The 25,247-nt window shown below is 37.4% G+C and overlaps 1 protein-coding gene across 1 annotated transcript; it reads right to left on the minus strand.

Moving 5' to 3' along the window:
* Positions 1-7,684: 7,684 nt before the first annotated feature.
* LOC117714912 (killer cell lectin-like receptor 5) lies at positions 7,685-23,413 on the minus strand. The gene is made up of 7 exons (XM_034511662.3): positions 23,273-23,413; positions 21,478-21,634; positions 19,945-20,034; positions 18,886-19,104; positions 16,699-16,841; positions 13,477-13,580; positions 7,685-8,113 (listed from the first exon to the last, which is right to left on the minus strand). The coding sequence occupies exons 2-7, from the start codon at positions 21,587-21,589 to the stop codon at positions 7,960-7,962; spliced, it is 822 nt and encodes a 273-aa protein (XP_034367553.1). The 5' UTR covers positions 21,590-21,634; positions 23,273-23,413; the 3' UTR covers positions 7,685-7,959.
* Positions 23,414-25,247: the final 1,834 nt, after the last annotated feature.

Raw genomic sequence — 25,247 nt, forward strand, 5'->3', positions numbered from 1 at the left:
TGGATAATGTAAAAACATTTGACACAGTTAAGGAGTAATGAACACCAAGGAGCTCTCTACCGTAATTTCCTAGCACACAAGTTACAACATACTCTGAAAGAAAATAACCAGTACAGAATAACAGTTTTCAAATGCTGCCAGAGTTAACCTGATCTAACACAACCAACAGGGCTTCCCTGTCATGCCATCTGAAATTCTCTAGAGTATATTTGATCATTTGATAGAAAAAACAATAAGAGAAATTGTTACCTGTGTCTCTACCCAGAAGTGATTCTGGTGGAGTGAAATTATCCCCCAACTGGGGAAAATGTTTCTTGTTAGTATCCCCTAAGAGGCTCCTAGAGGAAAGGCAGAACTAAATTACCTCAGAGTGATACTCAAACTCATGATATATGTCCCTCTTCTTGACCAAAGTGAGAAGAGGAAATTGCTTAATGAAACCTGACTCTAAGAGAAAAGGGGAGAATCAATGTATTGTGCAAGGTGCTGCAAAACAAATGAATGTAATTGATTTTAAAGATAGAGATGAGGAACCCTCCTGCAGAGAGAGAGAGAGAGAGAGAGAGAGAGAGAGAGAGAGAGAGAGAGAGAGAGAGAGAGAGAGAGAGAAACCATTGTCTTTAGCAAAACCACTAGGAAATAGGACTGAAGTTGCTCTGCTCCTAGTTTTGAAACAGGCTGTTGTAAATTTGCTCTTATGTTACTATTTTTTAAGTTACTTCTTGATTTTGAATTATGCTAATTAAGTGAGAAACTGACACATCTACAGAACTGAGCCTTTGTTTCAAAAAAAAAAAAAAAAAAAAAAAAAAAAAAAAAAAAAACCCTGTTTCTCATTAGATTGTGAAAGTTAGCTTGGTTCCTGATTGAGCTAAGTATGGAAACCCTGGAGACCTTGAAGGAACAGTTTGTATTTCACCTGTTCCTGGGTACCAGGCCCCTGTCACTTGCTGCAGCCCTCCATAGACTTGTGGCCATCAGTCACATAAGGGCAATGCCCCAAGCCCATCCACAGGTAGAGGATGTGACCTGTTGTCACATAGGCTCAAGACAGATCTTTATTTTAATGAGGTGCCTAAATGCCTGGAGGACTTAACCAATAAGCTTTTCTTCCACACATTCCTTCCTGCAAAAGGTATTCAACCTCAGGTCCACCCTGAGAAGTGGGGTATGATTTTACTCATCCACTTTCCATCATGACAATAAATGCCTTAAAAACATAGACTGTCTCTTTTCATTGGGATCCACCATGAGGAGCCATGGAGAAGGCCTAGCCTATAGAGCTACTGTCTAGATTCCTATAGAAGGACTCTCTGTGCTCCTAGCCATAGCTGCACCAAGCCCTAGCTCAAGTCTGCTCCCATCCATCCAAGGACTTTCTTCCCCCTTTTCCCCCTCTACTGGGTTAGATCCAGCTTGTGGACCTCCACTTCATTCTTAGTTGTTCACTGACTTCCAGAGGAGCCTGGGTTTCCAAGAGCCTGCACACCAGATGACCCTGGCCTTGTTGCAGACCCAGGGACCCCTGAGCCAGCTCCTGCTGTCCTGCACCTCATGTTGTGCTTTCCAGATCCTGGAACTGTTTCTTGGGGATGCTACACAGCAGGAGACCTATGCATTGACAGTGTTGGGTAGCTTTCACAGTCAAAACTTTCAAGTCCTGTCTCCCTGAGTGGCTGAGCCCTGTCAGTGGCAAAGCAGATATGGGACCCCATATTCCTACAATTTCTCCCTCAAATCTGGGCAGTTTATATCACTCTGCCCACATAAATATTAATAGTACTTAGACAATTTTACACCGTTACCTCTGCTGAGAGGGTGCTATCCTTACCACAGAGGCTAATCACATGCCTAGGGTACACTTCTTTGTGTTCTCTGCTTATTGTTTGTCTCTAATATCATGCAAAGACTGTGAGCAACAACTGAAAAGCTGTTTGTTCATTACCATGACTTTAGCTATTGTGGGAAATGAGGGAGCATATCAGTGTACTTGATGAAGGAGAAGGGTAATTAGTAGAAACTGAGTATACACTAGGTGTTTGTTTGCTTAGACAGACATAGGAGAGGGCCCATGATTGTAAAGCCAAAGTACAGCAGCGTCCTCTAAGCTCTGTACAATTGACCTTTGAGTTTATATAAAAATGTAAACTGTTAAGAAGCACAATTTTCATAAGGAACAACATTTATTTGGGACTGGCTTACAGGTTTAGTAATTCAGTCCATTATCAAGGCAGGAACATGGCAGTATCCAGACAAATAGAGGACTGGATGAAGATCCAAAAGTTCTGCATCTTGATCCACAGACAGGAGACATTTGGCTTCTATTGGCTAGGATAAGTGTCTCAAGTCCACCCCGACATTGATAAACTTTCTCCAGCAAGGCCACACCCACTCCAAAAAGGCCAAGCTTCCTAAAACTACCACTCCTTAGGCAAAACACATTCAAACCACTATATTTCACTCCCTGGCCTCCCTAGGCTTATTCAAATACATGAATCTATAGGGAGCATACCTAAAAAGCATAATGCCATAAGCATTTGATCCAACTTTTAAAGTCCCCATAGTCTATAGCAGTCTCAACAATGGTAAAAGTCCAAAGTTCAAAGTCTTTTCTGAGATTTAATTACTTAACTGTAATTCACAACAAAATCAAAATCAAGGAGATCACATACCTCCAATACCACAGGATATAAAATTCCATCAAAAATTCTATATGCAGAAATACTAGACTAAAGTAAGTCAACAAAACAGCTAGGTAACTCTAACTGCATCTCTATATCTCATTTCAAAGCAGTGTTCAGGTCTCTGACTCCTTTTTCATCTTTGATGACTACAGGAAATTCTTTCTCCTGGGCTGCTATGACCCCCTTTTAACAGCTTTTCTAGGCTCACAGCTTCTTGTTCCAGGATCTGGGATCCATTTATGATCTTCCGTGCTCTCCTAAAGGGCTTGCATCACTTCTCTAGCTTTGCCCTTTGTAGCATTCTTGGTTGTGGTTGATTTTACTCCACTCCTGCTGCAGTTCTTGATGGTCATCCTATAATATTGGCATCTCCAATATGCTGGGGTCTTCTGCTGCAACTAGGCTTTACCAAAAGACCCTCATAGGCTCACCTTATGGTGCCAAACCTCAATTTCTTTGTATGACCCTCTTAGTTCTTAATTATCTATTGCAACTGAGGCTGCACCTTTACCAATGGGTTTTCCTGGCCTCTCACAGTGCCAAAACTCAGCTGCCCTCTATGACCCCTCCATACATGCAAAACCAATACCACCTAGATGATTCTTACACATTACTAAGTCCAGATGCAGCAAGAATTACAACGTTGTATCTCTCAAATACACCTTTTTTTGCTCTCAGAAAACAATTTTCAGAAGAATTTACCTCAGTGATGCTAGTCTCTTCTTAATCACTGCTAATTTCTTAGGTCCAGCTAACCAGCATTAATTGTCCCAGTCGTTCTTTTTATTCTTTACTATAAAGCCAGATTCTTATGGCCAATGTTGTAGGGCCCTGAAAAGGGTCTTGGGTTTTGGTAGAAGCACTGGCTGGAAGTAGCCTGGAGACCCTGCAAGGGATGGACATCTATTTCTCTGTGCTCCCAGAATCCAGGCTCCTTACAAGTGACATAGAACTCCATTAACCTGCCTTGTTCAATCAAATAGGATGCAACCCCTCCCAAAGGGCACAGGCAGAGGGCATGACTACAGGCCTCAACCTCAAGAGATTTACATACTAATGAGATACCTGAAGGCCAGAGGGCTTAGCCAATGAAGCATTCTTCCCCAGCCTCTCCACCTTTCTCCTTCCCTATTTAAGTCAGGTCTGCCCTGAGTTTCACAGGGGTGCACATCAAGATGCAGCTACCATCCACCATGAAACTAAAGCCTGTAAAACTCATGGACATTCTCATGTCATTGGGGCTGTGCCGTGAGGAACCTTGGAGAAGGCCTTTAATGAGATGCTGTAGCTACAGCCACTGAGCCTAAGTTCCCACCTGAAGGAACTGGCATTTCCAGTCACCCTACCCATGCTACATTTCCCAGTTCTATTACTTGCTGTGTCTGGAACATGCCTCACTTTCTTATTCTATTACCAGCTGTCTGTTTTCCACCGCCCTCAGTGTCTAAACTTGGTTCTCCTAAAATCTGATGTGTAGATTAATCTTAAATTCAGAGATCTCTATGGCACTGCCTTGTGATTGCAGGGATTAAAGGTGTGTACAACCAGGCCTGGACTTAATCTTTTCTACACCTAAAACTTCCTATGTCCCTGAATGGCCTTAAACACCAAGATCTGCTTGCATTTGTCTCTTGGGATTAAAGGTGCTGTGCACCAACTTGCCTGGTCCTAAGTTTTTCATAGCCATAGTCCCTCAAGATCTGGATCAAAGTGTGAAACTTCCAGCCTCAAGATTTAGATCAAAAGCATTCCCTAGATTAATAAAAGTTTAAACTATTCCTTGTTCAATGGCAAAAAAGAAACCCAATAAGCTTGGTTTGGTGAGGTCTGGCCCTGAGATCATCACTCCCTTAAATCTATGTATATCCTTGAACCAGAATTTTGCTCCATTTCACTTCCTGGTACCAGTTTATTATTACTTGAACCATACATTTTTGTTTTTCTTTTTTCTTTTCTTTTCTTTTCTTTTCTTTTCTTTTCTTTTCTTTTCTTTTCTTTTCTTTTCTTTCTTTCTTTCTTTCTTTCTTTCTTTCTTTCTTTTTTTTTTCGAGACAGGGTTTCTCTGTGTAGTCCTGGCTGTCCTGGAACTCACTCTGAAGACCAGGGTGGCCTCTAACTCAGAAATCTGCCTGCTGCCTCCCAAGTGCTGGGATTAAAGGCATGCACCACCACCATCCAGCTTTGTTTTGTTTTTTTCTTTTTTTAAGCTTTCTACGCTTGATTAGAATGTTCTTCATGAGAATAAACCAGAGAAGAAATATCTGCTTGGCTTTTTGAGACTTCTTTCATCAAGGCAATTAATATAAATCTCTTTACCTTAACCTTAATTAAACTCTACAAACAAGGGTAAAAAGCAGCCACATTCTTCACCACAGTACAACAAAACAGTCTCTATGCTGCATACTAAAATTCTTCTCTACTAAAACTTCTTGGGCCAAGTCTGCACAGTTCAAATCACATTCTACAACAAAGTCTTCCTCATTCCTACTAGGATAGCCCCTTAAGTGCAACCTAAAGCATTCCAGGGCTTCCCAAATCCACAACCCCCAAATCCACATTCTTCCAAACAAAAGCATAGTCAGGGTTGTCACAAAAATACCCTACTCCTGGAATCAACTTCTGTCTTAGTGTATTATTGCTGGCAAGAAACACTAAGACCAATGCAACTTGTATATATGTATATATGTATATATGTATATATGTATATATGTATATATGTATATATGTATATATGTATATATGTATATATGTATATATGTATATACATATAAACGTATATACATATATACTCTATGAGTTTATTCTTATGTTTCGAAGTAGCAAGCAGGTGTCCTACTGAGTCCTGCCTCAATGCTGGAGTATCTGGAGTACTGCCAGCCTTCAGCTGAGGTGAGGCAGAACAAGTCTTTAATTGCAATCCAGTCTGTGTTTTCTTTTGCTAGACAAGAAAGTGAAACCAAGTTGTCTGGGATAGATGTTGTGGTTCCTGGTCCCCACTTCCCTTCAAGCTGTCCACAGCCCAGGCAGGAAGGAGGAGGCAGATCCTCAGAGGGGCAGAACTGGTCTGATTCTGAGTGAACACCAAAAGAAGAATGGGGCTAGAGGAGAAGACCTTCTTCTTCAGGAGATTTTTGTCTCTGCTATTTAAGATGAAGGCCTTTCCAGAGGTGATCCTTAATGAAGAGATGATCCTTGCTTGTTTGTACTGGTTTATTTGAAGATAGATGTGCATGAATATAGTTTATTTGTGGTGAACTGGGAATTAAATAGATTTTGTTTTGTGTTGGATGAAATATTCTATAGATGTCTGGTATATCCATTTCATCCAAAATGATGGTTACTTTAATTTATTACTCTTTTTTTTTTTATCTTTATGGCATGCCTATTAGTAACAGTCAAGTGTTGAAGTCTGCCACTATTGATGTTTGTACTTTGATGTGGGATTTAAACTTTATCAATGTTTATTTTTCAAAGGTGGGTACCCTTGTGTTTGAGTATAGGTGTTCAGAATTGAGATATCATCTTGGTAGAACTTTCCTTTGATTCATATAAAGTGTAGTTACCTGTTTCTTTTGTTTAATCTTGGCTGAAAACCTACTTTATAAGATTTTATAATGGCTACTGAAGCTTGCTTCATGGGTCCGTTTGCTTGGAAAGTTTTTGCTAACCATTTACTCTATGATAATGTCTATCTTTGAGTCTGAGGTATGTTTCTTGTATGCATCAGAATGATGGATCATGTTTTTCTATCCATTCTGTTAGACCATCTCTTTTATTGGGGGATTGAATCCATTGACATTGAGACATATGAATGACCAGTGATTGTGATTTCCTGTTATTTTTATGTTGATAGTGGTGGTATTGCTGCTGCTGCTGGTGGTGATGGTGTGTGTGTGTATGTGTTTGTATGTGTGTGTTTGTGTGTTTTTCCATTGATTTGTTGCTATGGAGTTACTTATTTACTGTGGGTTTTTTTTTTTTTTTTGGTTGTAGTTATCATTGTGTTGGAGTTTTCCTTCTAGTATTTTCTATAGGTCTGGATTTGTGGATAGATATTCTTGGAATTTTGATTTGTCATGAAATATCTTGTTTTCTCTATCTAAGATGATTGAGAGAATTATGAGTTTTAACATATCTGTCCACACACTTCTAGCTTTTAGAATCTTTGTTGAGAAATACATTATAATTCTCATAGATCTGCTTTTGAAAACACTCTTTTCTATTTTTCTTGCTTCTTTTAATATTCTTTCTTTGTTCTGCACACTTTGTGTTTTAGTTATTATGTGTCAGGAAGTTTATATTTCTGGTCCATTCTAATTGGTGTTCTTTAAGCACTTGTATGTTTATAGGTATCTCTTTCTTCAGGGTAGAAATTTTTCTATCATTTTATTAAAAATACTTTCTGGACTTTGTGAGATAGACTCTTAACCTTCTATTCCTGTTATTCTTAGGGTAGTTCATCCCATGGTATTCCAGATTTTCTAGATTTTGGAGGGGGGTCAGGAATTTTTGGAGTTAACTTTTTCTTTGACTGATATGTCAATTTATTCTATTATATTGTCTATACCTTTGATTCTCTTTTTCATGTCCTGTACTCTGTTGGTGATACTTGTATGTTCCCAGTCTCTTCTCTAGGTTTTCCATCACCAGAATTCCCTAAATTTATGTTTTCTTTATTGCTTCTATTTCTATCTTTCTTTATTGCTTCTGATCTATCTGGAAAAGATGTTCCTGGTATAGCAAACTTCTGTATGGTTCTGGATCTTCAAGTCTGTTCAGCAGCCACAGATCTGATGAAAGTGGGAAGACAGGTAGAGAATGGCTGTCCCCATAGTATAGCAGGATAGCCAGGGCAGCTCAGCTTACTCCAGAAGCCTCAGCAAGGGGAGAATTTAGGTGGATAAAGGGCTATATTCTAGCTCTTAATTGTTCTTTCAGTTAATATGATTTATTCTACTAATAATAAAATACTCAGACTGTTTATTAGAGTTTTTTTTTTATTTAGTTCTATTGGAGTTTAAGGAAACAGAACAGATTCTTCAGGCTTTGTGGCAAATTCTGTCTATGCACCAGAGAAGATCTATCTTGTCTCCACCAAGATGTAAGATGTAAGATGTCCTTTCCACTGTCAAGTCAGATTTCAGAGAACATTCCCCAAATCTTCCAGATTATCTCTCTGAACAGTAGACTAAGTCTAATTATGAAAATACTTATTTGTCAGGCGTTATGAATTATTATAGGAGAAATGTGAATCAGAACATTTCATGTTTTACCTTTAACACTCATTGGAGAATAAACCAGGGAATTTATCTAATCTCTTCCCACAAATACAGCTGAATGATTTAACACAGTCAATGTTGTCTAGTTTTGTTTTAGATAAGAACAAACATCCTCCATTCTTTACATTGTATTTCATTGTGTTCAAGGTTCTGAAAAACAAAAACAACAATGGGCAACAAATGAATTTAGAACATTCAGTGTAATAAGCCATAGTTTTAAAAATTCTATTCCAAATGTAGACATAATATATAAATATTAATCATAAATATATCACTAGAATCTGTTCTTTTCTCTAAGCTCATTAAAAAGAAATATTCTCTATGTCACAACAAAATCTCTATCTAATTTCACACTTGTAATTTTTGGTCAGCTGTGAAATCTGATTTTAAATATTTCCAAGGAATTATTTTATGCTGAACTGATTCTCCCACTTTTATCTTGTGGATAAATATGCTAGGATAAAAGTAAAAACAGATATGTATGACACAGAAAACACTGTCTTATTGGCTTGTGTTTTAAGAAGAAAGGGAAAATTTGAAATACAAGCACAGATGAAGGCTTATATCTAATATTTTGGACTGTTCTCTCCCTTTTCCCTCTTCACATCCTAGCTAATGGGCCTTTATAGAAACATTATAATCTACAGCATGGTATATTACAGGACATAAATATACTTCTTTAAAAAAAAGTTAAATGCTGCAAAATCACAAAATTAATTAGAATGCAGAGCAAAGTACCACGAAGACTGAAACAGAAGGATTGTAGAATCTGGGATGCCCTGAGATATGTAACAAAAGCAGAAGTCAAAAAGTAACGATTTAATAATTAATACCCTATTGTGTAAACCAAAATATATCAGATTTCTACTGATATTAAGATATTAACAGGGATTGAATCAAACCTCATATTGTCAGGAAAGCACTGCAGAGCCAGTTTTTTTCCATAATAGAGAAATCTGAACAAAGAACACACTCAAATTGAGATGCTCAATATTAGATCAATCCAGGCCTAGTGGGACACAAAAGTTCTCCCAGGATTTGGAAGAGAAAGGTAGGAGGATTTGAGGTACAAGGCTTTCATACATAGAGAGTTTGAGGCTGGACTCTGTTAATGAGACTCTGTAAAGAAGGAAAGAAAATGGAACCCACCCTAACTAAATGGTAATGAGGCTTTAGCAAAGTATGTCACTGTCTTTGAACTTTGAGTTTAAGAAGAGGAAAAATGGAAAATTCATACTTAACGTTTAGACAGAACAGGTAAAATACATAGGAATGGATATGAACATTAGACAGTCATAAGACATTCTAATAAGTACAGTTAAGTAATCATGTGTGAATGTTGAATGTAGCAACAGGGAGAAAGAACCCAGGGGAGAGCAGTTCACCAAAGACAATCACTAAAAAGGAATAAAATTTATGTTCACATGGTGACTTGTACATGAATTTACATGACAAGTTTTATAAATGTCAAAAATTCATAATTGTCAATGGTTGGAAACATATATGTCCATATGTAAATGGATAAATATTTTGGAACATTTGTGCAATGCTAATAAACTGCTTTGTAATAAGGAGAAGGAAACACTGATCTAAGAAAAAACCTTGATATGATGACAACATAGTAACAACAATAACAGTTAATGATGCAGAGAAACATGGAGCCAAACACAATTGTGTACACAGTATATGACACATGTGACTAGGCCATACTCATTTATAGTACAAGGGATAATATGTTTCCTTGCATGGGGCAGGGTATAAGGCAAAGTTTAATAAAGATCTTTAAAGCATAACATAATTTTTGTTTTAGTTTGATGGTTTTTATTGCTGTGATAAAACATAATGGCAAAAAGTAACTTGATGGGGACAGGATTTATTTTGTTTAAACTTTAACATCAATATCCATAATTGAAGGAAATTATGACAAGAGACAATCTGGGCATCAGTTGGGAAGCAACATCAAATGCAGACATCATGAAGGAATGCATCTCACTGTCTTGCTCCCCAAAACGTGTTCATCCTTTTTTCTTAGTGTACCCAACACCACCATTCCAGGGTGTTACTAACAATAGGCTGGGCTCCCCCACATTAGTCAATAATTAAGAAAATGCTCTATAGATTTGCTTACAGCCTTGCTTATTGAGGCATTTTCTCAATAAATGTCCTGTCCTCTCAGATCACTTTAGCTTCTGACAGTTAACATAAAATAAATTTGTACAATGGAGTTTTAAAAGGTATATATATATTTATTAAAATTTTATTTATCATTTTATGTACACTGAGTGCATTTTTATATACAGACTCCAAATTCAAGACTTGAGTCTTAAAAATGTAACTGTCTGACAAACAAACCAACAATGGGCCAAATCATTGCAGAATTAAAGGACATCACAAATGGATACACTAAATAATTCTGAATATGAAGAAACATCAACAATGGCATGATCCAGAAATTACCAAAGAATGAAAACAAAAAAATGAATAATTTTTGAGCTTTATAATTTTAGAGTGATGATATAAAAGAAATTGCTTGAGCCTAGAAAAATATTTGTATACATCATAGTATTATCACATTATCATTATTATTCTTAGGCTTCATGAGACAGAGTTTCTCTCTACAGCACAAAATGACCTCAGCCACATGATGAAGCTATCACATGCAGCTGGCCTTGGTGAATATCACTGTGTCTATAGGGTTTCAACTTATCATCAAATAAATAAAAAAAAAGATAGTGAATCAAGACATTTACAGATTGTGAAATGTCATTTGAATTGCTTGAACTAGACCAACAAGTATTTGTCATCTCTAAATTTATATTTTACAAAATGAATGCATTCTAAAAAGGATTTCTTCTACACGCAAAAAGTAAGAAACTGTAGCCAACCAAACTAAAACAACTAACAAACAAACAAACAGAAACCCAAAACTGCATCCTAGTTCATTTTTTTGTTTTTATTCTTTGGTAATTTCACGGAATAAACTGCAAACACACTCACATTCCACTCCTCCCAGGTATGCAGTCATTCTTTTGACTATACCACCAAAAGAAGAAAAAGATAGTGGAAAGGATAAAAAAAATTCAAATAAACAAACATCAAACATCTAAACAAGACCAATTTGTGTTGCCCTTATAGTAGTCATTGGAGCATTTTCAAACTTTCTGTGGTCAGCCTCTTAAAGAAATGAGTCCTTCCCAACCTCTGCCAGAGGCCAAAAATTATGGAGAGCTACACCAAAGAATCGTTATCACAATTTTTCAGAGTTCTTTTTGGTGGCCTTATGTCTAGGTTATTACTTTCGGGGTGTGGTGGTAAGATTAAGGGTTGTCAAAGACAACTTTTGGTTCCTCTTTCTCAACTGTGGGTATATAGTCATCAATACCATGTTAAAAGTAGCTTCCTTGCCATTACAGTCAGCAGAAGAACTGATCAGGGACTTATATATGATTTCTGAATACATTCCTGACCAAGGACATTCACATGTTCTCCAGAATCAGTACAGGTCATTGATATGTGTATGACCTATGCTGCCAGTTCAGGTCAAAGACATCAACATTGGTCCAGGTTGCTGTAGGATCATGTCTTGAGCTTCAATATGTCTTTTGGCATAAAACCATGGATAGCAGTGTGGCTTCCAGGGGCCACATGGACCATCGAGGCTTTTCAAGGAGGTCTAATACAAAATTATAGAAGTCTTTCAAGGAAGTCCAGTACAGAAAGTAACCATTATTCTTGGACAAACTTTAAAGCCAATCCCTTTGCTTCCCCTACAGTCATTTTAGCAATGCATTACCAAAAAATCCCGTTCTTCTTTTTTGCATGGTCTAACCTGCCAGTATCAGTTTTACCAACAAATCCTATTTCCTCCCAAAAGGCAAAAAATTTATTCCTAATTTCTTTAGAACTGAGACACTGTGGAATAGTTTCTTCATGATTTGCTCCCTTGGGGAACTGAATCATTGTTCTGGTTTAAAGTTTCTAGTTTCTGATACATTGTCAATGCTAGACCATTACTGAGACTTGTCTCTGGTCTAGGAAAACAGCTTGAGTTAACTAAAACATCACAGTGAAAACAATTACAGTGAAAGATGCAGAGAAATACAGAATCAATTACAAATATGTACATAGTATATGATGTTCTATATTAGGCCACACTCATTTATAGTATAAGAAAGCACATGTCTGCTTACCCAGGTCCAGGTCCAAGGTGCAGAAAAGAACTTTGGAAGGTAATATTTGCTTTGTTTTAGTTTGATGGTTTCCCTTGCTGTTATGAAATACCATGACCAAAACAACTTGGGTCAGGAAAGGGTTGATTTTCATTAAACTTTTTCACCATTGTCCATCATCAAATAAATTAAAGGCAAGGTTTTTAAAACAAGGTTTATTAACCAAAATGCATAGAATATGAACTTAATCATAAGTGCATCAATGATAACTGTTAATTTTCTCTAAACTTATTAAAAAGTTCTTGAGCTAGTAACATGGCTCACCAAGTCTGACAATATGTGATCAGACTTCAGACCTCAAAAAATAGGAGAGAAATAACTCCCTCAGTTTCTCTCTAGCTGGATTTGTGCTCTAAAATGCACATGCATGGGGGCTGGAGAGATGGCTCAGTGGTTAAGAGCACTGATGGATCTTCCAGAGGTCCTGAGTTCAACTCCCAGCAATGGGACTTCACTGAAACATAGTGATTCACTGACTTCCCTGCCATTAGCACAACTGAGATATCTACAGGATAGTATATTAAGTGCCAAAAGTACATTCTTGGGAAAATGTACTTTAAAATGTAGACTAAATAATAAGCACTAGGAAAGGCAAGGCAGGCTGAAGTAGAAAGATTATAACCAGGTCAGACTTATAGAGTGAGGCCCTAATCAAATAAGGCTCTTGGTACTGTGGAGGCTTGATGACCTAGTGTAGGAGAATGCCAGGATGAGGAGGCTGGAGTTTGTGGGTGGGTGGGGGAGCACCCTCACAGAAGCAGGAGCAGGGGCATGAGATAGGGGTTTTCTGGGAGGGGGAACTAAAAAAGAGGATAACATTAGAAATGTAAATAAATAAAATATCCCCCACACAAAAACATGATCCTAAGATGTATTAATTATTAAGCCACTTGTGGTCAGTTCCTTGAACATATGATTTCCCCGTGTAACACTTGTTCTGGCACTGCCTTACAGGACCAAGAGCCTTCCCTCCCATTGATGCCAGATAAGGCAATTCTCTGCTACATATTCAGCTGGAGTCATGGGTCCCTCCATATGTACTCTTTGGTGGTTTAGTCCCTGGGAGCTCTGGAGCTCTGGGGGCGGGGGTGGTGGTGTCTGGTTGGTTGATATTGTTCTTCCTATCTGGTTGCAAAGTCCTTCAGCTTCTTAATGGAAATCAACTTGCTTTACCCAGGAGCTCCACAGAAAATCAGAAAAGCCATGTGAAATGAGAAAGTCCTTTGCACACAATCCTCCCAATGCCCACACCAGTGTTAGAGTCAAAACAGTTCAGAAACTTACAGTTTAGATGGGACATTGTCAATCCATGTCCATTCCCTTTTTCTATTATCATATTTCAATCCAATCCAGTAATTGCCTGGAATAACCTGGAGCTGAAGGAACTTCTGTAAAGGAAACAACACACCTTATGTCTATTTGATGAGAGAAGAACAATCAGGAAACGTTCCCAGCCATTCTTGTGTCATTCTCTTCTGTCCTGTCCTCCCACTGCTCAGTCCACTGTGTTCATCTTCTAGAGTGACTTCCTATAAGTAGCATATTTATATCAAAACTATGTCAGTTCGATAAGTTATTTAAAATAACAACTTTAGGTGTTCTGAATTATTGAAATCATGACATGATTTACGACTGTGTTTTTTAGACCAAGCCTCATTATGTAACCAATACTGGCATTGAACTCATAATCTTCCTCCTTAAGGTAGCGATTTTTACATTTAGCAATGTCATTGACTGATGTATCAATTTCTTCTATTGCATCTTCTATGCCTGAGCTTAACACTAGAAATCTCAAGTGTGAAATCTTGAATGTCCAAGAAGCACATTAATAAATGATCAAAGTCATATCCAACCAAGGAAATGTAGACCAGAACAACTCTGAGATCCCATCTCACCATCTTACACCAATGAGAATAGCTAAGTTTAAAAACTGAAGTAATAGCACATGCTGGCAAGGATGTGGAGCAAGGAGAACACTTGCATTTTTGGTGGGAGTACACACTTGTATAACCACTTTAGAAATTAATTTGGTTATTTCACAGAAAACTATCAATAGTTCTATCTCAAGAACCAGCTATACCACTCCTCAGCATATGCCCAAAGATGCTCCACCATCCCACAAAGATACTTGATTGTTCTTAGCAGTTTTATTCGTAATAGCCAGAAAGTGGAAACAACTTAGATGTTCCTCAACTGAAGAATGGAAAACAAATGTGGTACATCTACATAATGGAATACTTACTATTCAGCTATGAAAACAAAGATATCATAAATTTTGCAGGCAAATGGATGGAACTTGAGAATATCATCCTGCATGCGGTAATCAAGTCCCAAAATGTTATGCATGGTATATATTCACTTATAAGTGAACATTAGCCATAAAATACAGGATGCCCATGCTACACTCCACAGATCTAAGTGGCTGGACAGGAAGAAGAGGACAAGAATGATGCTTGAGTCTCACTTGGAAGAAGGAATGGAATTGTTATAGAAGGCTGATGGCGGGAGGAAACTGGGTAGGAGAGGGGATTATGAGGGCTTGTGGTGATGCATTGGTTATGATTGCCTGATGGCCATGAGAATGAGTGGAAATCTATAACTGATGGGGTTGGGGTAGGGGACATCTTCAGGAAGAGATGGAAACCAGTGATAGGGGAAGCACATAAGAATCAATGGGGTATCCTTAGCTCTAACACTATGTAACTTGGGGAGGCTGCCTTCTATTGCCAGGAAAGAACCCATGGGGAGTGATAGAGACACCAACACACCCACAAAACTTTTAACTAAAAACTTATCATGCATACAAAAATGCAGAGTTTGAGGATGGAGCAAAGACTTAGGAAACAGCCAACAAATTACCACCTAAACTTGAGATCATCCCATGGAAAAGCATCAGTCCCTGACCTTATTAATGATACTCTCTTATGCTTGCAGACAAGCATCTTTTATGGCTGTCCTCTGTGAGGCTCCTTCCAAGCAGCTGACTCATACATACACTGACACCCACAACTAAACAGTGCACTGAGCTTGGGGACTCTTATAGAAGAATATGTTGAAAGACAGTGGGCTCTGAAGAGTTCCACAGGAAGACCAACAGAATTAACTATCCTGGACCTGTGTGACTCTCAGAAATAGAACCACCAAACAAAGGACATTCATAGGACTGGTCTAGGCTTCTATGCACATGTGTACCATGGTCGTCATGTGGGTCCAGAAAAACTGAAGCTGGCATCCCAAAAGCTGTAGCCTATATATAGGTTATGTTCCTCTAACTGGGCTGCCTTGTCTGGCCTCAGTGGGAAAGGATGTAGTTAGCCTGATGGAGACTTGATGTGTCAGGGTAAGAGAATACCTTGGGAGCCACCACCCTATCAGAGGAGAAAGAGGGATGAGGTATAGATTATGAGAGGGTGTGACCAGGAGGGAGTCAGTGAGAAAGGAATAAGTAAAATACTACTACTACTCTTACTACTAGTTCTACTATGAGTAATAATAATAACAATAATAAAATTAAAAAATTGTTATGGTTACAGTATTAAGTAGAAAATTAAAGTATTATTTGACATTAAAATCCTTTTATGCCAGGCAGTGGTGGCACACGCCTTTAATCCCAGCACTTGGGAGGCAGAGGCAGGTGGATTTCTGAGTTCGAGACAAGCCTGGTCTACAGAGTGAGTCCCAGGACAGCCAGGGCTACACAGAGAAACCCTGTCTCAAAAAACAAAAAACAAAAAAAAAACAAAAAAACCCTTCTTTTATGTTGTTGTTTAACCATGTATTAAAAAATTGTTGTATAAATATTGTTCCATGTTATAAATACCAAGGTATCAAAGCGATACTGAACTCATTCCTCTAGAAATATATACTCTTCATATTTGAAGAGATTCATTAATAAATAATTTAACAAGGAAGGTCAGAATCTTAAAAATCTTGTTTTCTTTTAAATAATGATTTTTAAAGATGGATATGTTTTTGCAAAACATAAGAATACTATGCAGTAAAGATATGGACAGTTTCAGTGAAAATCACCATGGGGCTAACTGGTCAAACCATTTAATTCCACATTTGTCATATCATCTCATTTTGCAGACAGGACCAAAGCTCAGCCACTTTCTCTGTTGTCGTTGTCATGAGATTACTCATCTGAGGCAGCCTCACTTCTGGGTTCCAAAAAGAAAACTCTAGATAGTGAGGATTTATTAGGCACTTTATGGAGATGAATGTCAGCCACAGGATGTGCTGCACCAAAGGGCTAAACTTCATCAGGGAAAGACATGCTTTCTCAGGGACTTTCTTGTAGACTCCTAAAAAAGGAAGGAGTCTGAAAGATACAAGTCTCTCTGTAGTAATGAGTCTCCTCTTAACAGACCTGTGTCCCACAGTTTTGTTTACATTACAGGAAAGTCATAAACAAATGAAAAAAAAAACCTTGAATTGAGTATCTCATTATTCAGGGTTAGAGCCAGAGTCTAAGAGAATAAAGGAGCAAGTAAGTGTCTACGGTACCAGTTCATCCTCATCGTCTATCTTCAGAAGCGTTGAACGGTAATTCTGGCAGATCTGTTTACATCCAAACCATGTCTTTTTGTCCTTGATGAAATAATAACATTTTATACCATAGCAGAACCAGTGTATTTCAACTTCACTGCCTACAACAGTGAAGGTAAATGGTTAAAGTTATTAGGTTTCAATATTCTGTTACTGGAACAATGTATTTATTAAGCCTGTGGAAAAAAATCTCACTGGTCTCAGAAATTGAGATTCTGTAATGCCCAGAGATGCCTGCACACCTATGATCTATGCAACATTGTTTGTAACAGTAGTGATAGCAAAACCTTTTTATGTGTCAATCAGTGATGAGTCAGTAGAGAAAATATAGCACAAACACACAAAAGCATACTATTTATCCTTTAAAGGGAAATGAATCAGTCCAGCATGATGGCTTATACCTATAACTTGAGCACTCCAAAGAGAGAGACATTAGGGTCATCATCAGTTTAAGACCAGTATAGACTAAGTGGTGAATTCTAGTCCAGCCTTAATTATACAGTGAATTCCAATTCACCCTGGGCTGGAGAATGACATCATGTCTCACACTAAAATGCACAAGTGAGATGCTGATGTATATGATGAATTTGGATAAACTTGAGGATGGTGTGCAAATTGAAACACACCAGGTATAGGACCTACTTTATAATTTCATGCATATCAAGTTTCTAAAACAGTCTAACTCTACGAAGCAGAAGCTTTTAAGATACCAGGGGCTGGAGAATTGGCAATGAGCATTTGCTACTCAGAGGCAGCTAAACTGATGGCAGAATTCTAGATCTGCACCAATGCATTTTACCCACACTGGTCCACAAACTACTGTGCACTCAGCATTGTTCCATAGTCTGTGTTACATGCTTGTTCCTTAAGATAAATAAGAGACATACAAAGGTTGTTTTGTTAATAATCTATTCTCCTGATTATGTTGATGCCTTCAATAGTATGGCCACATTCACAACTGTTTTAAGTTGAATACATTAAAATGTGTGCAGTTTGTGTATTAAGATCACTTCAATATGAATGTTTTGTTTAGTGAGGGGCTGGGAATGGTCATGCTCTATTAACAAACTTTATGTCCAACATTCATTTTCTGTGTAAAGGTATCACTGTGTAGCTCATGCAGGCCTGAAATTTGCTGTAGTGTCCAGATTGTCCTGAAAGTTATAATCCCCCTCCCTCAACCTCATAATCACAGGTGTTACATCATAATGCTAACCTTTTCAGATAATGAACTTATTTAAGAGTAATAACACAATATATTTTCCATGGGTCTGGAATACTTCAAAGATGTTTTTGGAACTTTTTTTTCTGTCACAAATTTTATAATGAAGCAATTTAAAATATATTAGTCCTTACATAATGAGAATCTTCACATCTTAGTATCACAGTGTGGTTGAGACTATATGCCATAGGGTTTGTAAACTCTAAATCCTGAAAAAATATTTAATGATGATTGACAAACTATGTCGGTTAAAGACGACCAGTCAGGATGAAGGGTAAGAAAGTTTCTGGTAACACTTAATCTTTTCATCTTTCTAATTTCATTCACTGTGTCACTGACAGAGCTGCAACATGTGCACACTATGGTGAAGTTCTCATGTCTGCTCCAGAGAAGTTTCCTTTGTTATATTTGTAACATAACAACTCACTCAATGCAAGTCAGATGGAATACAGGCACACACACACACACACACACACACACACATGCACACACACACACCCAGAGACAGACAGACAGACAAAATTATTTTTATAACAGCATCCATATAAATGCTCTAAGTCCACTTTTAGCATAAATAGTTGATAAATACACTCTTACTAAAAAATTCCATGTTCTGTCAGCAACAAACAGCATTTTCCAGTAGACTAAAACAATCAAAATTCTAAGGAATACTGATTTGTAATTCCTTCCCCAGAGAGCAATAGGAGTGCCAAATGGACACTGACTTATAGAAACTATAGGATTCTACTAATCTAAACATGTATTTCTGGGTTTCCAGACTGCTATATGAAATAAGGAACCCATAAATGATTAACCTAAAGATCACCAGCATTGTAAGCTGCTGGTTGGACTTCAAAGCTTCCAGAGAAGAAACAACAGATAATAATGCAATTCTGTATTTATGATTCTCCCCTGCTACATACCTATGTGCTGTGTGGATTTTAAAACTCTCTTGGTTTCTGTGTACCATCTGTTCTGTTCTCTACTGAGGGATTCCAGAAGATCATTTCCTGGTCTACACTCTATAGTTTTATTTCTCAGCATTTCTTCCTTTAAGTCGATGTCATGTTGCATGGTGCTGCAGTTATGGTGGCGGTTCAAAGTTTTCTGTGGTTCATGTTTTTCTTGAAGACACTGAAAAACTAAATTAATCACAGATATAATATCAAAAATGCTTATAAGTAGTAGATATTACAATTTAAGACTAGAGAAAAAGATTCATCTCAACAGCCAACACATATTATTTTTCTTGATACTTTTAACATTCAATTAACTCACTATAGAAACAGATCAATTTTTCTCTAAGGTAAGTTGACTCTTAAATGACTAATAAAACTGAATAAAATTATGGTGGAAATAACTTCCAATCACTTCATTTTTTTGAAGGATAAATTTACAAATAATAACCTAAGCAAAATATTCAGTGAATAATTAACACATCATGAAAATATGAACTAAAAATGTTAAGAAATAGCACAATTCTTATTGGAGCATATACAATGTAATATATGCACATACATACCCTAGAAGTTATTTCCTCTGTAAATGTGGAGAAATCCAATATACTTTAACCTTTAATTTCTCTGCACAGATGAATTATTTTTACTTAAGCATAACCTCAACGTACATAGAAGTAATAGGAAAAGTTGGACATTGATTCTTTGCATACCTGTTTCCTACAAAATATTTGTGTAAGATTAACAATCACCTGAGGTCAGAAAGCAGACTATCACCAAGTCTCATGAGGAATATAACCAAAACTGTGGCAGAATAGGGCAACTCCAAACAGCCCCAGAGCTAACACATTAGGTATGAAAGAGAACAGACACTTCAGTGTGTCAAGAAAAAATACTAATGTCCAGAGATTCCAGCTTATCACTTGATTACAGGCAGGAAAATGGATGGAGTGTGTAACTTCATAGTTCATGTCTAAAACTATTCTTTGGGCAAAATATCAAGCAAGATGTATTTCAATTACTCACTGTTTGTCACCAACACTGCAACAGTTACCAGCAGAAGGGAACAGAGTATTCCAGAAGATATCACAATGAGGTGCCAAGGCACAGAACATACTTGAATCAACAAAACAAATCAAGAAAATCATCACTTTGAAATGAACACACCTCAATACTAATTACACTATTCTGTAGCATGAAAACAAGGGAAAATTTTGGACAAGCAGAAAGTACAAACTTAAGGAAAATGTGCTATCAAAATTGTAAATTTCTACTTAAAATGCACCCACTGTAGAAATCCTATGTGTGTGAAGTTTGACATTTTGAACTTATTTCAGCCTTGACCCTTTATTGTGAATCGTCCTCATGCAACCAAGAAGGAGCTGGATGACAAAATATGCCCTTATCCAGTTCTACAAGAATAAAAGTACATTCTACAAAAGGCATTGGAGGCATAGATACAATCCAAGTACAAGATAAGGAAATGAAGCTTGTCATCCATCAAGAAAGATAACTGAGGATGGAGAGGAAGAAAGATGGATGAATGTTCTTGAGAACTGGTAAAAAAAAAAAAAAAAACACAGCTGCTCTGGACCTGATCTGTAGACATTCCCATCCTTGAAAGGGCCTATAAGTCAACTATCTATTTTGCCCTTTAAGTTTGATTTTGCTCTATATAATACTGAACTGGTGTATCAAAGGCATTTGGAATCTGAAACTCATGTTTCTGATTACCACTACATCAAAAAAGATAAAGATCTCAGCTTGAAGCACAGCTGTAGCAGTGTGCTCAATGCAAAAATGAGAATGAAAAAGTGATATTTCAGCTTTTTCATTAATAAAAATTATTCTTCGATGTTTATAGGAACTCACACTGGGTTTCCTCATTCACAGCCCCACTAACCTGTCAACCCCTTCTCCTTCACCTGTAACTTTATTTTCAGGAGGATACTTTCTCTTCTGATGAACAATTTTTGTTGCCTTGTTGCATTAGATGTTGGGGATATTTATGACAATCAGAACACATTCTTTGAGAATGAAAGTATTGTTCCTAATGCACAAGGTTCATTTCCTTAGGATTTTGTTTCTCTAGAACATTTAGTGTTTTTTTCAGACTCTAGTTTGTCTGTTAGTTTTAAAGTTTTCAGAATTCTTCTTGACTTGACTAAATAATAATTAAAATAAAAAACCTCCTCATGGTTTTTCACTTCTTTATTCTCAAGAATTTTTCGTACAGACTGTCATGGAAACCAGACTCTGCCCATCTGGTTTCCTTTGTAACTAGATAAAAACTAAAAAGTAGAAGTAAGTTTATACTTTTTTTTCTTTTTTTAAATTTAAAACTTAATTGCTTTGTTTTTTAACTTAGTTTTTAATAATGTACATAAATACACTCCAATGAATACTCTTTTCTTCCCTCCCACCCTTGTACACAACCAAGACCAAATGAAATGGAATATTATAATTTTCCATAGAAGCTAGTAGAATATTTCTAATTTCTAAAGTTTAAAATGTGTTTTAAAGAAAAGCCATGTGATTTTAGACATTTCAAACACTTACCTCTGCGGCCAGCTTCTCTGGGCCCGTGAGTCTCCTCAGGCCTCACTTTGCTCTCCAACCCTGAAGACTTAGGAAATCTCACAGTTGAGTAAGTGACCTCCTGATCACTCATCTTGGGAGTATGTAAAGTATGTTAAAATGTTTCCTTGAGTGATTTCTAAAGAAAATGTTAAAATGTCCACCTTTAGGAAGGTACCTATATCTGATGAGACAGAATATTGGGAAAGGGTGGGGTCTGACTAGTTCACTTAATGATCCAAACACCCTGATATGGAATGACCCTAATTTTCACTACATAGGAGAACCCTGTGGCAATTTCTATTTCAGTCCTTTATATTTCTAATGGTCATAGAAATTATGTTTTAGGAAGTATGAAAATAATTAAAAATGTACTAATAAGTCATCATAATATTGACACAGTCTGTATATAATATTCAGCACTTAAAAAGCTTAGGTAAAATTAAAACCACTGAAATCATTGAAAAAAACTTGTAAACAACCTATTCAAATATAAAAGAGTCAAGACTTTAGGAATAAATAAGACTATTTTTTTAATTAATTACACATTTTGATAAACACATGAATATTAAATGTTCTGTTAGTCTTTTTATTTGTACATGAATCTCAGATTTCTCAGATACTACCTTCAAAGAATATTTGAAAATGAATATTGCAGGTGATCTAAGACACAAATATCTTTTGGGTTGAAACCCCAATCAGCTGAGATGTCCAACCTCTCCACCCAGCCATAGTCTTCACATTCTTCTCCATGCTTGGACCTGGACAGTGGATTCAACTACAAAAGATCCTACTGAGTGGCATAATCCAGATCCAGAAATGTAATACTGAATTTTCTCTCTCATCTGGGACTCCTGGCTCAAACTCTGCAGAAATGCTTTGTAACCTTTAGTAACTGCAGTAACCGGGAAAGTAGAAAGGGGACATTGCTGGGTGTGGTGTGAAAGCATCAGAGTGGGGAAAAGAGGATACAATAGGAAGTTTTAATTTCAAATCATTTCATCTATATAATCATGTCACCTATAATATGCATGATATTGCAAGAGAACATATAAAAATGTTTTGTCACTATGCAGAGTACATGAGCTAATGCCCATGAAGGATCCAATCTGATAATAGACATTAAGGTATTAGTAAATAGTATTTATAACTGACCTATCCTTACATTAATACCTTAAAGGAGAGCCAGCAGATAAGATGAACAATAAACTGGACATGTTGTAGCATTCTCCTTTAGTTTTTTTTTTTTTAATTCATGAAGTTTTCTGTCATAATTTACCTTTTGTCTTATTTTTGATAAAAAAAGAATCCTTCCAATACATAATTCTTTTTTAAATTATTATTTTTTATTATGGCTATTGGGTTGGCACTAGTCCATCCAAGATGCATGTGTTCAGCAGACAATTTTACAATGTGAGTTCTCTCATTCCACCTTCATGTTGTTGTTAGAGAAATTACAATTTCACACTGACCCAATCTATCTGGTTCCTATTATAACATCTTTAAGATAGATAATATATAGAAATTTGATACAGTTAAAGAGAAATCAACCCCATAGTTCCCTCTATTTTAATTTCCTAGCACACATGTCCCAGCATACTTTGAAAGAAAATAACCAGTGCAGAATGAAAATTTTCACATGCTCCCGGAGTTAATCTGATCTAACACAGCCAACAGGGCTTCCCCCATCAATTTCACTGTCATGAAACACCATCTGAAATTCTCTAGAGTATATTTGATCATATTGTAGAAAAACAATAAAAGTAAGTACTGTTACCTGTCTCTTTGGCCTGAAGTGATTCTGGTGGAGGTAATTGATCACCCAATTGCAGGGAACAAGTAGCCTTTCCTAGGCTGTATCCTGTAAGAGGCTCCAAGAGGAAAGTAAACTTATACTCAGAATGATACTCAAACTCGTGATTTTCTGGCCCTCCTCATGAATAAACCAAAAAGAGGAAATTGATTAATGAAACCAGCCTCTGAGAGCAAAGGAGAGAAGCAATATACTGTGCCAGATGCTGCAAAACAAATGTTCATAATTGACATTTGAAGACTGAGAAGAGCACTCCTGCAGACAGAGCAAAACCAGTGTACTAAGAAAAACCACTAGGATAAGGAGCGAGTGAAGCTGTTGGAAATTTTGTCTTATGTTACTATTTTTTTTTACAGTTACTCCTTTATTTTGAATTATGCTAATAGCAGCTTAAAGTTTGTATTAGGAATACCTCTAAAGCACTGACATTTCCACTGGTAAAGTTTTCCTTTACACTCTTCTAACTTATTTTTAACTTTATTTTTATTGGTTATTTTATTTATTTAAATTTCAAATATTATTCCCCTTATCAGTTTCCCCTCTCTAAACCTCCATCCCATCTCCTGCATCTCTCCCCTGTTTCTGTGAAGGATCTCCCCCACCCACCCGAAGACCCACTTCTACCTTACCACCCTAGCATTTCTCTACACTGGGGTTTTAAGCTTCACAGGACCAAGGGCCTCCCCTCCCATTGATGCCAGATAAGGCAATTCTCTGCTACATATGCAGCTGGAAACAGGGGTCTCTCCATGTGTACTCTTTGGTTGGTGGCTGGGAGCTCTGGGTGATCTGGTTGATTAATATTGTTGTTCTTCCTATGGGGTTGCAAACCCCTTCAGCTCCTTCAGTACTTTCCCTAACTTCTCCATTGGGGTCCCAGTGCTCAGTTAGATGGTTGGCTGTGAGTATCTGAATCTGTATTGGTCAGGCTCTGGCAGAGCTTCACAGGAGACAGCTGTATCAGGTTCCTGTCAACAAGCACTTAGCATCAGCAATAATGTTGGGGTTTGGTGTTTGCATATGGGATGGATCTTTAGGTGGGACAGTCTCCAGATGGCCTTTCCTTCAGTCTCTGTTCCACTCTTTGTACCTGTATTTCCTTTAGACAGGAACAATTCTGTGTTAAAAATTTTGAGATGAGTGGGTGGCCCCATCCCTTAACCAGGGCTCATACCTAACCATTGGATATAGTCTCTAAAGATTCTCTCTCCTCTTTATAAGGTTGTCGGGGACCGCTCTGCCAAATGTTGGAACCCGCACTGCCCAAAACTTTGGGGGCTAAATTGTTAGAGCCCGCACTGCCGCAAGCTGTTCCAGTCTTTAGGTCAGGGTTCAGCAAGAGAAAGAGTGAGGATGGACTCGAAGAATGGAGACCAGAAAGAGTGTGATTCAGTCCTGTTTATTCTCCAGTCTCCCTTCTTCTTTCCAAGTTCCTAGTTCCTAGTCCCTAGTGGCTCCAAGTTCCAAGTTTCCAGTCCCCTCTTCTGTCTACCTCTCACCTTTTATAAGTCTCACTTCTTAAGTCACACCTTTAAGTCTCTTCTCTAAGTCACACCTTTAAGTCATAGGCACCCAAGGGAAAATCTTGGGTATATAAACAAGATGCTATCAGAGTGTGCTCAGCTGTTGTAGGCTGTTGAAATAAGTCTCTTGTCAGGGTATATAGCTCAAGATGGTTGCAAGGATGATAGCCGCCTTTTGTCGGCTCCCCACATGGGGTATTTTAGCTAAGGTCAATCCTGTTGGCTCTTGGTGCCATTCTATATGGAGTAGTTTACTGCTGATGTTTTCATGGTGCTGGGATATTAAATCTAAGACAATGAGAATGCTCAGATAATCTCTTCTACTGAGCTAAAAACTCAGGCCTTGGTTTTGTTATGTACTGGTGTTTTATTTTGATTTGTTTGTTGTTGTTTTTGTTGTTTGAGATAGTTGTTAT

The sequence above is a fragment of the Arvicanthis niloticus genome, chromosome 9, assembly GCF_011762505.2.
Source record: "Arvicanthis niloticus isolate mArvNil1 chromosome 9, mArvNil1.pat.X, whole genome shotgun sequence".
NCBI classification, from domain to species: domain Eukaryota; kingdom Metazoa; phylum Chordata; class Mammalia; order Rodentia; family Muridae; genus Arvicanthis; species Arvicanthis niloticus.